This window comes from Symphodus melops, assembly GCF_947650265.1.
Source record: "Symphodus melops genome assembly, chromosome: 21".
NCBI classification, from domain to species: domain Eukaryota; kingdom Metazoa; phylum Chordata; class Actinopteri; order Labriformes; family Labridae; genus Symphodus; species Symphodus melops.
In genome coordinates this window covers 15737556-15752594 of record NC_136711.1, presented here as the reverse complement: position 1 = coordinate 15752594, position 15039 = coordinate 15737556, and the positions used below count along the sequence as shown (strand labels likewise).

The 15039-nt window shown below is 39.5% G+C and overlaps 1 protein-coding gene across 3 annotated transcripts in view; it reads right to left on the bottom strand.

Annotated features, from left to right (window-relative positions):
- Nucleotides 1-5933: 5933 nt before the first annotated feature.
- Nucleotides 5934-15039, bottom strand: part of mta3 (metastasis associated 1 family, member 3) — a 28558-nt gene continuing 19452 nt past the window's right edge. The window contains exons 15-19 of one of the 3 annotated variants that reach the window (XM_079334313.1): nt 14025-14117; nt 13749-13913; nt 13171-13202; nt 12968-13086; nt 5934-8260 (exon numbers count right to left, since the gene is read on the bottom strand). In XM_079334313.1, the coding sequence (XP_079190439.1) occupies nt 8089-8260; nt 12968-13086; nt 13171-13202; nt 13749-13913; nt 14025-14117 (581 nt within the window). In that variant the 3' untranslated portion in view covers nt 5934-8088. Of the gene's footprint in view, nt 8261-8967; nt 9008-12967; nt 13087-13170; nt 13203-13409; nt 13442-13748; nt 13914-14024; nt 14118-15039 lie in introns of those variants that run through there. The other 2 variants (XM_079334314.1, XM_079334315.1) reach the window with 2 other exon arrangements.

The window sequence follows — 15039 nt, the reverse complement described above, 5'->3', positions numbered from 1 at the left end:
GGTTAGAACGTCTACGCGAAACATCCATTGATTGGCTACTGGTTCTGTCAATTGGCTCTGCCCCTGTGCCAAAGCTGGATTCTGATTGGTCTATTACACGAAGTCCCTGTGACGCACTGGATCTCCAGAATGTACTCGGAGCTGATTTTTTTTTGGCGTGCGCCAACAACAGTTTGGACTAAGGCGGGGTCAGTTCCTGATGTAAACACGCTCAACGTCGCGGAAGTCTTTTGACAGCAGTTTTGAAAATATGATCCAAAAAGACGAACAATTTAAAAAAAAAAAAAAAAAAAAAAGATATATTTAAATATCCTCATCCTTCATATGTGAAGAAATGACAACGAGTGCCCTGGAGTCAGAAACAAGCGACCCAAAGACAATCATTTTCTTAAAGTTAAAGTAAAGTAAAGTTTATGTTTCTCTGTTTTGTTTGATTTCGGTTTTTTTTTTTATGAGTTTGTATTTTGTTTGTTTATTTTTGTCTTCTGTAAAGCACATTGGGCGAAGTCTACAGACGTTAAAATAAATAAATACAAGCAATCAAACAAATTAAAGAAAGCAACAGTTGAGGATGTTTCTGCATGTCCATGATGTATAGGCTTAAGAAAAAGATTGCCCTAAAGACGTTTTTAATAAATAAATGCAAGGGGAAGAATTGTCTGCAGAGCAACATATTCAGACCATAGTTTTATTATAGTGTAGCTGACTGGAGTTTTTTTTTTCTTCAATCTAATATTTACATCCTCAAACACTTTAAGGGAAGTAGACATAGCAATAGCATGGATCAAAAGGGCAAGAACATGATGGTTTAGTCATAAAAAGGGTAGGAGACACATGTTTTCTGATTATAGACACTATTTATGGAAAACAAAACCAGGCCACAGAAAATAATTGCAAAGAGAGCAAGGAACACAGCAAAGACGTATTTGCAGCCACCTCACTTTGAGTTTTTGTATTTTGACCATCGACTCTTGGTATTCACGAGCTGATGTGTAGCCTAGCAGACAGCTGGCAGCACCCATCTGTCACTCAAACTGTTCAGCCTTAATTATGCAAAATGTAAGCCTTAATATAACATATAACAATATAATATTTATGTGAGTCATAAAAAAATCTTGTCTTGTACACTTGTCATGAATGCAAAATGAGCTGCAGGGACACAAACTGTTTTTGGTCAACGTTTATTTCTGTTGCAAATTAGGAAATCTGTTATGGGATTCCATGGGGACTGACTCGCTTTAAAAAAAAAAAAAAAAAACAAGTGGCCATTAAAGAAAATATAGTTTTGTTTTATTGTTTTTATTTTTGCAATACTGCATAAGCTAAATTGTTAGCTTTTAACTTTTTCAAAATGTATTTTAAAATATTCTCAAACAGGTCAACACTCTAAATAACCTCTTATTATCCTCTCAGAGCAGGTATAAAGACACTTCCCACAGAGTCTGTAAAACTAAGAACATACGATGTTTAAAAATAGTAGATTTTTAAAAGTGTGGAGCGTATAAGATTAAAGATAATAATTAATTTCTTAGGATAATAAAGAGGGATAAGATGTAAAATGTGGACTGCTGTGATTAAAGCGGGTGTGGAGATTAAACGAGAGTATAGTGTGTGTATAAAGATGTTTAGCCAGATAGTGTATCGGTGGATCAAAGTTATGATGTGTGTGGGTGTGTTTATGTGTGTGTGTGTGTGTGTGTGTGTGTGTGTGTGTGAGGGTAAAGCAGGGCTTATCCGTTGTCATTTTGTGTTCTCCCCTCTGGATTAGAGTTGTGTCTTATTAATGAAAAACTCATCAGATATCAGAACAGTTCCCTGAGGAACCATGCAGGGTCATGAGACCCAGGTCAGATTAAGATCCTGTCTAAATACCATGTTCATGTGTGTGTATGTGTGTTACCATATTACAAACAGATAAGAGAGTGTGAGTGAGCAGAAAAGAGACAGCAGCAGAGTGATATTTAATTTTCCAAGATGGGGGATTATCACTGTCAGAATTTGATCAGTCCGCTCTGATCAGGATGTTCAATCACAGCTTATCCCAAATATTAAACTCTCCATCTTTTGTCCCCCTTTTCCCTAAATCCCTCAAACACACACACACATACACTCTCACACACACACACACACACACACACACACCCACACACACACAAACACACACACACACACACAGCAAACACACATTTCGCCACATAGACGCTTGCATCCATCCTATACTGTCAGGCTTCTTGTAGAACAAAGTGGCCCGCTGAGCCGACTGTCAGGGTGTGTGAGTGTGTGATTATTTAGCCACCCGGTCACCTCCAAGGATGGGTGAGAAGGAGAGGGAGGCAATGGAGCAGGGGTGTTGGGTTTAGGGGGTCTGTGGAGGGGTGATGATAAGCTTTAGCGTCTTACGGAAGCAGCTGAGGAGAGTAAATTAAAAAACTGTTACGTTTAATCCGGAGCACCAAGAACAAGTGGCACACACTCCAAAATCTGATCCCTTGTGTTTACATAGATCGGGATGAGCTTAAACACACACACACACACACACACACACACACACACACACACACACACACAGAGCATTCCCTCAAATGATTTTACACATTGCACTTACACACATATTCCCTGCTGCTAAAAATTGTAATTGTGTCCCAGACTAGATGGGGGGGGGGGGGGGGGGGGGGGGGGGGGGGGGGGGTGACAGGAGGTACAAGGTCCTGATCTGCACTCTCATTTTCAGCCTGGAGGATCTGCACCCAGGACATCTGGGTCACATCATTACAGCAATCTTCTGCTTGTTCATTCCCAGCTTTAAAGGGCTTAGAATTACACACAAACACCAAACATACACAGACAAGCACACACACACACACACACACACACACACACACACACAAGGATGCAGCCACAGAAAACCTGTAACAGTTTTGAACAGTGAAATAAATCATGTTCAGTAAAATTGAAGGATAGGATTTCTTGACACAGATTTTAAGGTAAAGTTATCGAGATGTTTTCACGAGCTGTTAGAAAAGTGTATTTAAAAATTAAAATGGGGGCACTGATGGCCTATCGATAAGTTCCAAGTATGAAAGATATAGTCCTAAAGGTTCAAATCCAACCTGAAAAATGAATTTAAAAAATGGAATTAAAATGTCAACAAAAAGATTTGTGAATGTAAGTTTCTGAGAGAGATTACACAAAGCACCCAGAAGAGCGCCTCTTCTTGGAAGAAAAAAACTGTCTGCCTGGTGCAGTTGCACTGCCCTCAAGTGGTGAAGAGCTGGTGTTACAACAAAGTTGATGTTAATACTTCTACCCGTCAGGGGGCGCTGCTGACTGATTTACCCGAAGAGACAGAGTCGAATTGTCAAAAAGCCAAAACCTTTCTATACTTCGGATTTTAAAATAAAAGCTTTTGTTATTTTCTGGTTTTAGTCCTATTATTTTAACTTTAGAATGTTTGCAAAATAACTTCGTTCTTGTCTTTTTTAAGTCATAGTATATAGTTTTAGTTATATCGACCGCCATTTTTGCAGTATCCAATTGTATCTACTGGTGTCTCATTCAATTTATATATCCTGAATGTCTGAATAATAACGCTATATATATGTATATTCTATTTTAGTAAAAATGTAATTTTTCATGATGTCTGCAGTTCTTGTCTTTGCTATCATATGGTTCTTTTCAGTAAGCTATGTTGCCCATTTTGACCAAGATTTCCTGGTGGATGCATTATTTCAAAAATACTCTGCTAATGAAAGCCCAAACAAATAGCCTTCTCTATAACAAAGATTCAAAGGTTTTTATCTATCACATACACGTACAGGGTAAGTGAAATATTTTTGTGACATGTACTGTACCTCTGTGCTTAATTGAAGTAATTATGAAAATAAAATGCAGTGCTATGTCGTAGAATAAAATACTATAAATTGAAAACAATACAATAAAGGTTTTCGTGGAAGTAATAAATACGTTATGGTTATGGCTAATTTGCATGTGCAGTAGTTATATATATAAAATCAATGACAGCTGCAGTTTGTGTTTTCCCTGATACGTAGACTTTTTCAATAACACAATGATGATTCACAAATCGACGTTTATGGGAAAGCACTGGGAGGTGTACATTCCATAGGGTTAATTGGAAGTAGAAAAACCACCTTGTTGACACACCTGTAAACCCCTACACAAGGCGAAATATGTCTGAGATTTTGAAGTGCACCATGATACAAGATGGGTTTGCAGTGTGACGTCTTTCTCCACACGTCTTCCTCTGTTTAGTGTATTACCTGTACGTCACGGTGGCACGTTCGGTTTAAAAACTCTGCTCCAGGTGAGGCTCGAACTCACAACCTCGGCATCGCTCAGCTGTATACTGTCATATAAGTACCGCGCGCTAACCGATTGCGCCACTGGAGCTTCGGCTTCAATAGACCGTGAAATGTCACTATGACAGACTAAGGACGTCTGGTAAACATGCTTTTGTATTTTCATTTCCGTTTGGCACTATGGAGTACTTCACGGGATACCGGTGCTCACTCAGTCCAACAGATTAGAGAGTCGATTTACGTGATGCGTTCAAGTACTCCTCGCTCTAGACAAATCCAATTATAACATCTCGAGGTTAATTCAAACATTGTTGTTCACACGCTCCCTCTTTTTGATTTTCACCTTCAGTAGGAACCAAAGACTAAAGAAAATGAGATCGGAAAAAACCCAGAGCTGCATCTCTCTGTAAAGCTGCGTGCTGGTATGAGAGAGTAAGAGACAATGAAGAAAGACCTCTTTGACCACACACACACACACACACACACACACACACACACACACACACACATTCTTCATCACTGTTTCAAATCGCCATATTTTGGAGGGGTATTGTATCTACACACGCACAGTATGTATTAGCCTCATTTATTACATCCCCGCAACCCCCCCCCCCCCCCACCTCAAAAAACAACACACAAAGGGAGGCAGAGAGACAGAGTAGGTGTCTGGGAGACAGGCCAGGCTGTCAGAATATAACACCAAGTAATGACTCACAGAGACAGGCCACCATAATACAGCATTGTGTTGTTGTTGTTGTTTTTTTATTGTTCTCAGCATATTCATAATTCAACACATGACATACAGTAAACACTAACATAAACATTCTGAATGAAAGAGAAGAGATCAATTGACCCAATTGGTCAGAGATGGCTCTCACCTCAAAGACATGCGGTGGCGATGCCAGATTTTTAAAACTCATAATTAAACACACCTGATGACCGAATGGTTAATTCTGCAACTTTTTGAGGCAATGCCCTCTGGCAACGTTGTCACGCAGCAGCGGGGGGGGGGGGGGGGGGGGGGTAGATAACTCGATAACGTGAATGTTGGCAGTCATTTTGCTCCAACATAACACAAAGGATGGGAAAGTCAAGTTTTCTTATGATGCCATAGTGCTGTGCTCCAGGTTTTAAGTCCTTCAAATACAGAAAATCTTAACTGCTGCAGCAACTTAAATGAGCGTGGAAAGTGAACAGTATAACGCCAAAACAAGCTTAAATAGTTTGATAGTTGGAAACCCAGAAAACGGCAAACTCTGGTAGATTACTCACACGCTTTATCGTTTCTAGTAAGCTTCAAAGTGTCTGATAGTTCACATGACCATTTTATAGTGTTGTACAATTTATGTGCTAATTATTAGCAAACAAAAATGCCAGCGAGAAACAAAACTGTCAGCAACATCAGGATTCGACCATCTCCCTACCTAGCTAACGGTATTGTCTGTCTGGTTTTCTGTCAAGTCTGGGTTTTTTTCTTCCTTGGGATAGATTTGTGGATCCTTAATCAAATAAAAATGTGCGCACAGAAACCTTGCACACTAAGTCTGATGCGTTTATTTTTCTATTTATTGCGAATTTCAGAGGAGGCTACGAAACAAAATGCAATCACTGAGCAGTCAAGAACAGTTTGTGGTTCTTTCAATCCTTGAAATAACAAAATGAAAACACTGGACCCAACCATTCAAGAAAACAAGACAAGTGCAAGTAGATTTTTACTTGTTGATAAATGAGCTGTGGAATGACTGGGTCACTTACAGGTGTATTTCAGGATGTCAGTGGTCCAGTTCGATACGCTACTAGCTATGTTGGAACCACATCAAAAAGGTGGGTTTTTTTGGGACTTCTCAGACAGGCCTACTTTCCATTTAATCAAAAATACAACTGTGAGCACAGCAGCACAACACTGTCTTTGAGCTTCCCATCCTGAGTGTGAGGTCTGATGAATATAGCTGCTGCGTAAAGTAGATGAAGGAAACATGCTCGCAAACGGCTGCCAAAAAGTTCCTCATCTTTGTGCCTTAAAACGTTGCTTTTTACATCAGAGCCTGGTAAATATGACAGATCCATGCCCATTTTCTCCTGCAAAGGAAGCGCTTTAGTACCCATGTTAGGGCTAGGTAGGTACAGTCTGCCATAGAAATAGGATGAGTAGATTTACAGTGTTGTAATGAGATATACAATATATTATACAGTGGCTCATGATGGAGGCTTATGCTGTTAAATGTAAGCTGTCTGTATTTCTTTGTCCTGTTATGTTTTCAAAGTTGCAGCTTCTTAGATAAAGTTTGTGGAAAAAGGTTTCTGGGTTATAATTAGTCAACACCTGCTCATTGATTTAGACTTCAAGTACAGCATGAAAAACTGCAATTTAAACTATTTCAAAGCAGCCATTTATATTTTTAAAAAAGGCAGCGTTCAGTCTTCGTATTGTAGTGCATTTTCTTTTTAACGTCAGCGTTGGACATTTGCCTCTTCTAAAAGGTTAAACCCCCCCACCCCCCCCCAAAAAAATAAAAAAAATAACACCCTTTCCTCCAAATCCCGCCCATAGACTGTTAACAACAAGTGGACGTAGCCTCTGGATCTAAAAAGTGAAGCTAGTATAAAGTTTTGCTTTAAACATGCACTTTTTGTAATGGCCAGAAAGTTAGCCCCTCTAACAGAAGTCAGAGTTTGAAAATCTACAAGAAATTTGTAAACACATTTATAGTAATTCTCTTCATTCATGGCTATAATAATACTGCATGGGGTGCATTTGCTAAATTATAGCTAATCTAAGAAAATAGATGATAAAGCAGGAAATTGTTTATGGTGGGGCCACCTTGTGATTGCATGTCGTTTCTACGACAACCTGACATTTGTGTTGTTGTAGCTAACCAAGCTTGCAGTATGTTAGCTTTAGCAAACCTTTTTTTTCCTCAAATGACTCCATAAGACGTTTTTGTAAGACATACAATTTGGAATTATGGTTAAAAGAAGTCACATCTGAAATTAGATTGTAAATGTGACAAAAAGCAGTCTCTTTAGCAGTACACCTGTATTTGACCCCTTGACTTTCCTGACCAATCACAGCCAGGAGGGCAGGACTAGGGAGAGAGGTATTTTGGGGGAAAACATTTTTGTAAAATCTACTTATATCAAATATGTCTTTTCTGAATCCCAGAAAATATGCTGTTGACTGATTGGTTCAACTATTTGTAGTGATATGATAGTCCACAAACCAATGGGTGATGTCTGGTTGCTACGTCAACTTCTTATACACAGTCTCTGATGACGCCCCATGCCCCCCCTCAAAAGCCCCTACACCCCTCCCAACTTTATACAAACTGATTAAACGGCACAACAATTCACCATCAACACAAAGGTTACACAAAGTTCTGTCATTAAGTCCATCCATAAAAAGAAAAAAACAGTACACAACCCCTTTGTTGACAGCATTATCAGACACACACACACACACATACGCGCGCGCGCACACACACACACACACACACACACACACACACACACGCACACACTCTGCCACATGCTCACATGCACTCGAATACAGTATGTACACAAACAAACACATTCCCAGGGGATAAAAGACAGCACTTGCAGTCAAGTGCAGTTGTATGTTTCTATTGCATCACGGCTTATCAAATCCCACTGTTTCCAATCAGTTATCTGGTGTTGTCATGGTAACAGTATTTAAGGATCAAAAGCAAAGGAGGATTTAAGAAATGGGGGTGAGATTTGTTAGTATGTATGCAGTAGGGTGCAGTAGTAGTGTTCAGTCGTGGATGACGATGGGGCCTCGCATCCTCAGGCTCGGGTGAGGTTGCGGAGGGGCGAGGACGAGCCCCTGCGGCTGGGCCTGGGAGACTCTGCGCAGGGTGATTTGCTCACAGGGCTGCCGGCATGCGTGCCTCAGCTGGGAGCGGGACAGCAGCCGTCTGGCCCTCCTGAGGGGGGAGAGACAAGACATGACATAAGTGCAGAAGTAGATACATTGACACAAAAGCTAATATCAGTAAAATTAATACAAATTGACATTTAATTCTTGACCTTTGAAACAGTAAGTAGTTACCACTGAGGTAAAGCAATACTTTTTTTTTTTTTAAACAAGTACAATTTCAGGGAACATCTAATTTACTTAGATATTTCCATTTTCAATGTTGCTTATAATTCTGCTGTATTACATTTTAGTTTTGTACTTTCTTTTAGCTTTTGAATTTCAGAAGCCAATAGAGCAGAAAGTAAAATGTAGCTGTTAGAGGAAAATTGTGCTTCTGTTCAAAGGTCAGGAATTTGTCAGACACAGCTGGTGGTTTTGTTCTTAGGTGGAAAAAAAAACAAGGAGTCATATTTTTTTATCTCCTTTATCAAGATGCAGATGAGTAAGAATTCAGACCACAACATCTGTTATAGATTCACTGCACACTGGTCCGTCAAGTTTTCTGCTGTGGGAGAAACTATTTATCTCTGTCTCTGGTCAGTTTTTTTTTATTATCATATGATAAAATAACTTAAAGAAAAGTTTGACATTATTATCACTTATCCACTATCTTGATGATAGTAGGACCTAACCAGCGAGGACCACACCATCAAATGGATGCAATTGACAATTAATCATTGATTGTATTGGAATGATGTTAAACTCTTGCCGTCATTGACTTGGGGAAACTTATTGGGGGATCCGCTGTAGCTCCCTGGCACGACGAACCCCCTCAGGGCCATAGGAATAGGAGAACAGAGAGAAATAGGGAGAAAAGGGTGGAAGAGAGTGGTGCGGAGTGTGAGAACATAAGAGGAGGAGAGGGTTAGGTTTGGTTTTATGGGGTCTCAGGAAGAGGCCAGTTGAGGTATGGTCCTCCTCCTGATACTTTGTTATACAGCAAGCTGAATCACTAAAGTATTGCCAGCAGTCTCATGTCTGTATGTACATATGACAACAGCAAGCTAAACTAGCTTACCGCATTAGCTAAAAACAGAAAAAACAATTAAAGCACTATCATCGGTAACAAACCTGCTTATCAGCACTATAACAGATACCTTTTTATGATACACCTTTTTAGTTGCCTAATATTTAAACACCACAGTCAGATAATCCTTTAAAGTTAATTACTCACAATTTCATCTTTAGGTCTCAGCAAGTTACAGCAGCTAAGCCTTCAGATAATGTTTGTCTGAATGTATAATTTACTGTATAACGAGTTGAACAGGCCTGGTGCCTTCAGTGCTGCTGGACATTTTTTTTTATTACTGCAGCTACCTATGGGCTCCTCTCATTCATTGTGCATGCTGCTATGTGGCAGTCTGCTGGAAAAAGGTGTCAACATATATAAAAACAATGACGCTAGCTTTTGGCTGTGTGCTTTATGTGACAAATGACAAATTTGTCTGATTCGTTTGTGAATCATTTTTTTGTTTTGTTGAAGGAATATTGTCATTGTTCAACCTTTGATTGTGTTTTGCTTTAACTTTCTTTTAAAAAACGCTAGTGCTTTAGACCTCATCAGCTATAAATAGCTCATTCCAAGATGTACTAGTAAGAATAAACCAATTACAGACAAGTCTAATGCCAGCAAGTAAGCAAGAAGTTCAATTTAAGGATACATCGTTGAGGTTCTTTTCTTCTTATATCAAATCCAGATGTCAAATTGTGTTTGTTTATTCAGGAGAACTCACTAAAGCAGAATGCAAAACTCACCAAGCAGAATTACTGAAACATGTCTAGGTTGAAGAAAGAGGTGCTTCTCTGCAGGATTTTCAGATTTATAAAAGGAGCTCATTGGGGACGTTCAGACTGCAGAGGGCTGTACAGGAAGTATCTCTCAGAGCCCACAGCAAACAAAGGCAGTAAACCAATGACCAGGGGGGCATACTCACAAATGTTGGACACAGCACTAATGGAAATCATCCAGAGACAAATGCGACAAAAAAACAACCCATAATGAATGGCTGATTGTTCACAGCTCCCTTTAGGCAAGAAAACACTTTGAGCTTTAATGCATAGTTAAGGCTTCTTGGCGTGCACTCTTTTTCTTTCTCAGCAGCCATTCTTGTTTTTTTTATCTTGTGAACAGAAAAAAACACTTAAGTTTCCTCCAGATCCCTGCTGGTAATAGAATCAGGTTCCTAATGACTCTGTATACATTGTACATGTCCATAATGTGACCAAGCAAATACAAGAAATGTTTCTCAAAGTGCATGTACAAAAAGCTGAGTAAGTCCACATGACACGCACTGTCACTTACAGCGAGATCAGAACTGCACAGATTGAGCTCTGGTTGCACATTATCGAAAGCTCAGTTGTTTGTCTGTTCAGCTTGCAGTCAGGAGGCTCAAAGCAAACATGTTAATCCACACTCAAACATATCAGACTGCCTCATTTACATTTTTGTTTTCACTTTCTCTTGTTCTGTTTCCTGATTTGTGGTGCTTTGTTCTGTTATTTCTCTGCTCATTTTGGACTTCTCTGCGTTAGGTACAGTAGTGGGAGTATTATTTTGATCTTTTGCTTTAGCTGCAAAACATCCGTGTAAAAATAATTTATTACTAACACACCTACTGCATCTCAATGTCTAAATACCCTATCACTTTTATCAGAAACCATGGCAACCATCGCTGTGGATGTATGTCCATTACCTGTCTACAGCCTGCTTTCCTGTCCATAACACAGTGATTCCCATATTCAGGGGTAAACATTAAGCCTATCTTTCTATCAGTGCATTATTTAATTTCATTATTACACTTTAACTTAATATTTAAAATTCACAATTGTATTTCTTCAATTTTAATTTTCATCATGCAACTGTCTTTCAAGTTATCCTTACTCTGCTTTAAAGTTTTTACAAACACAAACTGAATTTGTTATCTCGACAAAAACAAACGTTTGAAGTGAAAATTCTGAACATTTATCAACAAGTTCGAAGAAATCTGGTACAGACACAACTTTTCTCAATGAGTAATAAACTTGAGTAGAATTAGAAGATTGTGTTGTTTATCTGACATTTCTATCAGCTTCCTCGTTGATTGTATGACCGTCTGTTACATGCTCTACAACTTGTGCTTTAAAAAGTGCTCATCTTTTTCTGCTTCCATCTCTATTTGTCTCTCTTGCCTCCCTGAATAAGTGCGATTGATTTTCCACTCCTTCCCTCTGCCCCATGACACACTTTATCAAGATGAGAGAGAGAGAGAGTAAGAGTCGGCTAAAGAGAGACGGTGAGTGGGGAGAAAATGAAACTTCGTATCAACTCTCATTAGCAGCAGCCTTTCAGAGCAGATCTATTAACGTCTTTTATTCAGAACACCATTAATTCTCTCTACTGGGAAGGCAGAGTAATGTAACAAAGGGTTTAGTATTCAGTGTGATTCAATCACCCTCACACACACACACACAAACACACAGCCATGTTGATCATGTTTGTAAGTGAGAGATCCATACGAGTGCAGCCATGGTTAATGTGATAATGATATTTCCACTCCAGGCCCAGCAGTGCCTGGCTCCTCGCTGGTCCATCTACACCAGTTAGCAGCGCTAATTTTAGCCCAGATGATTGGAGGGCGGCTGTGACGACCGGGTGCCATGGCTCATTTAGACACAAGCTTAATGGAAGTCCATCTTTCTCTCTCACATGCAGACATGCAAACATTGACTCATTTTATGCGAAGGAGCATGTGAGAGTGTGTCACGTATATGTGATTGTTTATTCAAAAGGGATAACAAAGTGTGTCTCTCAAAATTCAGCATTTGCAAAGAAAATCAGACCATGTGTGTTTTAATTTCTGTGGTTTCAACTTGTTTACTCGTCGTTTATAAAAGCTTTCTTTCCAATATGATATACTTGTTGACATCTAAAAGGCAAGTTTCTCGTTAAAATGGGAAGAAAAATCGGCCTCACTGCCTTTAATTATTTGTGGAGAGCAGTCTATTACTTGTGCCACTGCGTTATTAAATTTTGTCAGGCTGTTATTAAGAAAATGGGGAGTTTTCATAAATCCCAAATATAAGTGTCAGTGCTTAAAAGAAGTGGAGCAAGCTTTGTTCAAAATTACAAGACACATCAACTCTAGCTTAGCATAAGACAAAATGTATAGCCTCTAGGATCAATAAAGTATCTGTCTGTCTGTCTGTTTTTTTCACTCCTTAGAATTGAAGTTTTCTTTTTTTGTTGTTCTTGTGTCAACCTACGTCAGACATGTAGAGAGATCCATGTAGGATATCTTATGAGGATCAAAATATATCAGTGACATTTGCACAACTCATTGAGCAAATACAATGTTTAGAAAAATCTTTCATGTAGCCAAACGCATGTTAAATAATTAATTAAATTCTCCTATCTGAAAAAAAAATCCAGTCAGAACTTTTTTTACAGTGTTTTTGATCTGCAGAAGCTATTTAAGTATTTTAATGGAAATAAGCCATTCCTTAAAATCAATCATTCAATCAAGACATTTACACACCCGTTGATGTGGTGTAACGTCAACAAGTATTTGTATCTGGGTTTGAACTTAATGACTCTCATTTAAGCACACATTTATTGAGTTCAATGTGTACTGTGAGCATACGTTTCTGAGATATCTGCTGGTGATTCAATTTGTAGACACACACACAAACACACAGGCAGCTAATCAGAGGTCAGAAAAGGGTCACCTTTGCTTACCTGGTCTCCCGGTTGACAAGGAAGAAGCTGTCATCAGGGGCATCAATCCAATTTGGGCGTCTCTTGCGGATCATCACTCCGCCTCGGGTGTTTCCACTGCTACTGTTGCGGCCGTTATGCTGGAAAATGACAATTAAGTATTAATGAAATAAAATAAAATAGTTTTACAGGCCTTGTCCAAAAAAAAAGTAAAATACACCTACCAGGAGGGGTCCACCTGTTGTACCTGGGTTCTCTGCAAAGTCAAGAGGAAGAGGATAAGTGTGTATGAGTGATTCTGTCAGGTGAATAGTACTGTTGGTTTTCCTTGTTACAAGTGGTGCAACAATGACTGTGTTTCAATTTCAATAATAATAGTGAAGTTACCAATAAAAAACAAAGTGTCAGACTGAAGTTGAATCATCCAAATTATCCAAATGACCCCCATCTGCTGTTTCGTTTTCATTAGAATTAGTTGTCATTCTCTCCAACGAGCTAGTTTAGATGAGAAATGGCAGAAATGGTTATCAACTCCAGGCGTATTTTCTCTAATTTGATTTTATTTCAAGCAAAAAGATGACAAGAACATTGGATATCAACACTCTTTGGTCCCCGGGATTCATTCACATCAGAACTCAGTTATTTAAAAGTAAGATGGGGTGCATCTTCAGAGCTTTAATGGGGTTTAACCAATGTTATACAAATCATTTCTGCTCCAAGGCAAGATTAGATTAAGAAAAAACAGAATTGTTGAAAAACAATACAATTATTTTCTTTATTAAGAAATGTGTTCTGTGATTACCTGAGCGCCTGTCCGGCTCAGCTGCCCTGCTGTGGTGATGGTAACTGCGTTTTCCCAGCATGCCGTGAGGGCCATGTGGGAGCGAGGAGAGGAGGCGTCTCGGTGGAGGCGTCTGCAGGCCCGCGGTGCGGTGTGAGCGAGGGGTGTGGGCTGCTGGACGTGACTCTGGAAGAGACACCACACTGGAGCTGCATCAAGTGATTCCTACAGACCATCTGAGTCTGACTGGAGGCAAAATTGACTTCTTCATGGTTACGGTGTAATGTGTTTATTTACCTAGAAACTGCACAACACTGGTCAGAGTGCTCCTTTGGGCTGCTCTGGTTTTGGGTAGGCGGGTCCCCTGCCCTTCCGACACCCTTAACATGTCTAAACCAAACACACACAGCAGTGAAATATCTGTATTATCTCTTTTCACTTACAAAAGCTGCGTTTCCACCCGAAATACCCAGAACTTTTAGTCCAAGAGGAAACATCTCCAAGGGTCAAAAGGTTCCTCAAGGCCATAGTTTTTGGTTTCAACCTATAGTAACAGGTTTTTTTTAGTCTCAGCGACAACTTTCAAAATTAAAATGACATTAATTAAAATGTTCTCCTGCCATTTGTTAATGTTTCTTTATTTGTATAGTAACCAGAACTTTTTATCCTTGAGTTTTCCTGTAAAGGATTTACAGGTTTCTTTAGACAATTGTTGTCTCAGTATCTATCAACCCCCCCCCCCCTAAAAAAACCCAGACATTTCCACCGGAGGTTCCAGGGTTTTGTACTCCAATGGCTGGTATGTGTTGAAAGTTCCCATAAGTTATATTCCCCAGGGTCCTTTATTGGGTTAAAAGGTTCCTTCAGGCTATTGTTTTCCTTTTCCATCAAACAGACCAGGGGTTTGCAGTCCCAGGGGCTACTTCTAGATAAATCCCTAACTGTCAAACCGTGGTGGAGTGGTTCTTCCTAAGTGTTTCTCTTATGCCAATTGCTGTCTGGGTCAAAATCTATATTCCCAGTGAGTGGTTTCATGAAAGACTTTCCTCTTAGAAGGAACCTTTTAGAGGGTTTTATGTAAATCCACAAGACTTTATTCAGGCCCTGGTCCCTCTGGTGGAAACACGCCTGCTAAAGTGGGAGGAGACATTAGGTGGACCTCCAAAGTCCTCCTAAAGTTCCTAGTTCTTGGGTTAAGTTCCTGCAGTGGAAACACAGCATTAGACACTTTACAACCAAAAATACGTATCGCAAAAGGATTCAAGTCAGAATTAAGTCTTGAGGTCGATAATAGGTTCTGGTGGTAAAATAA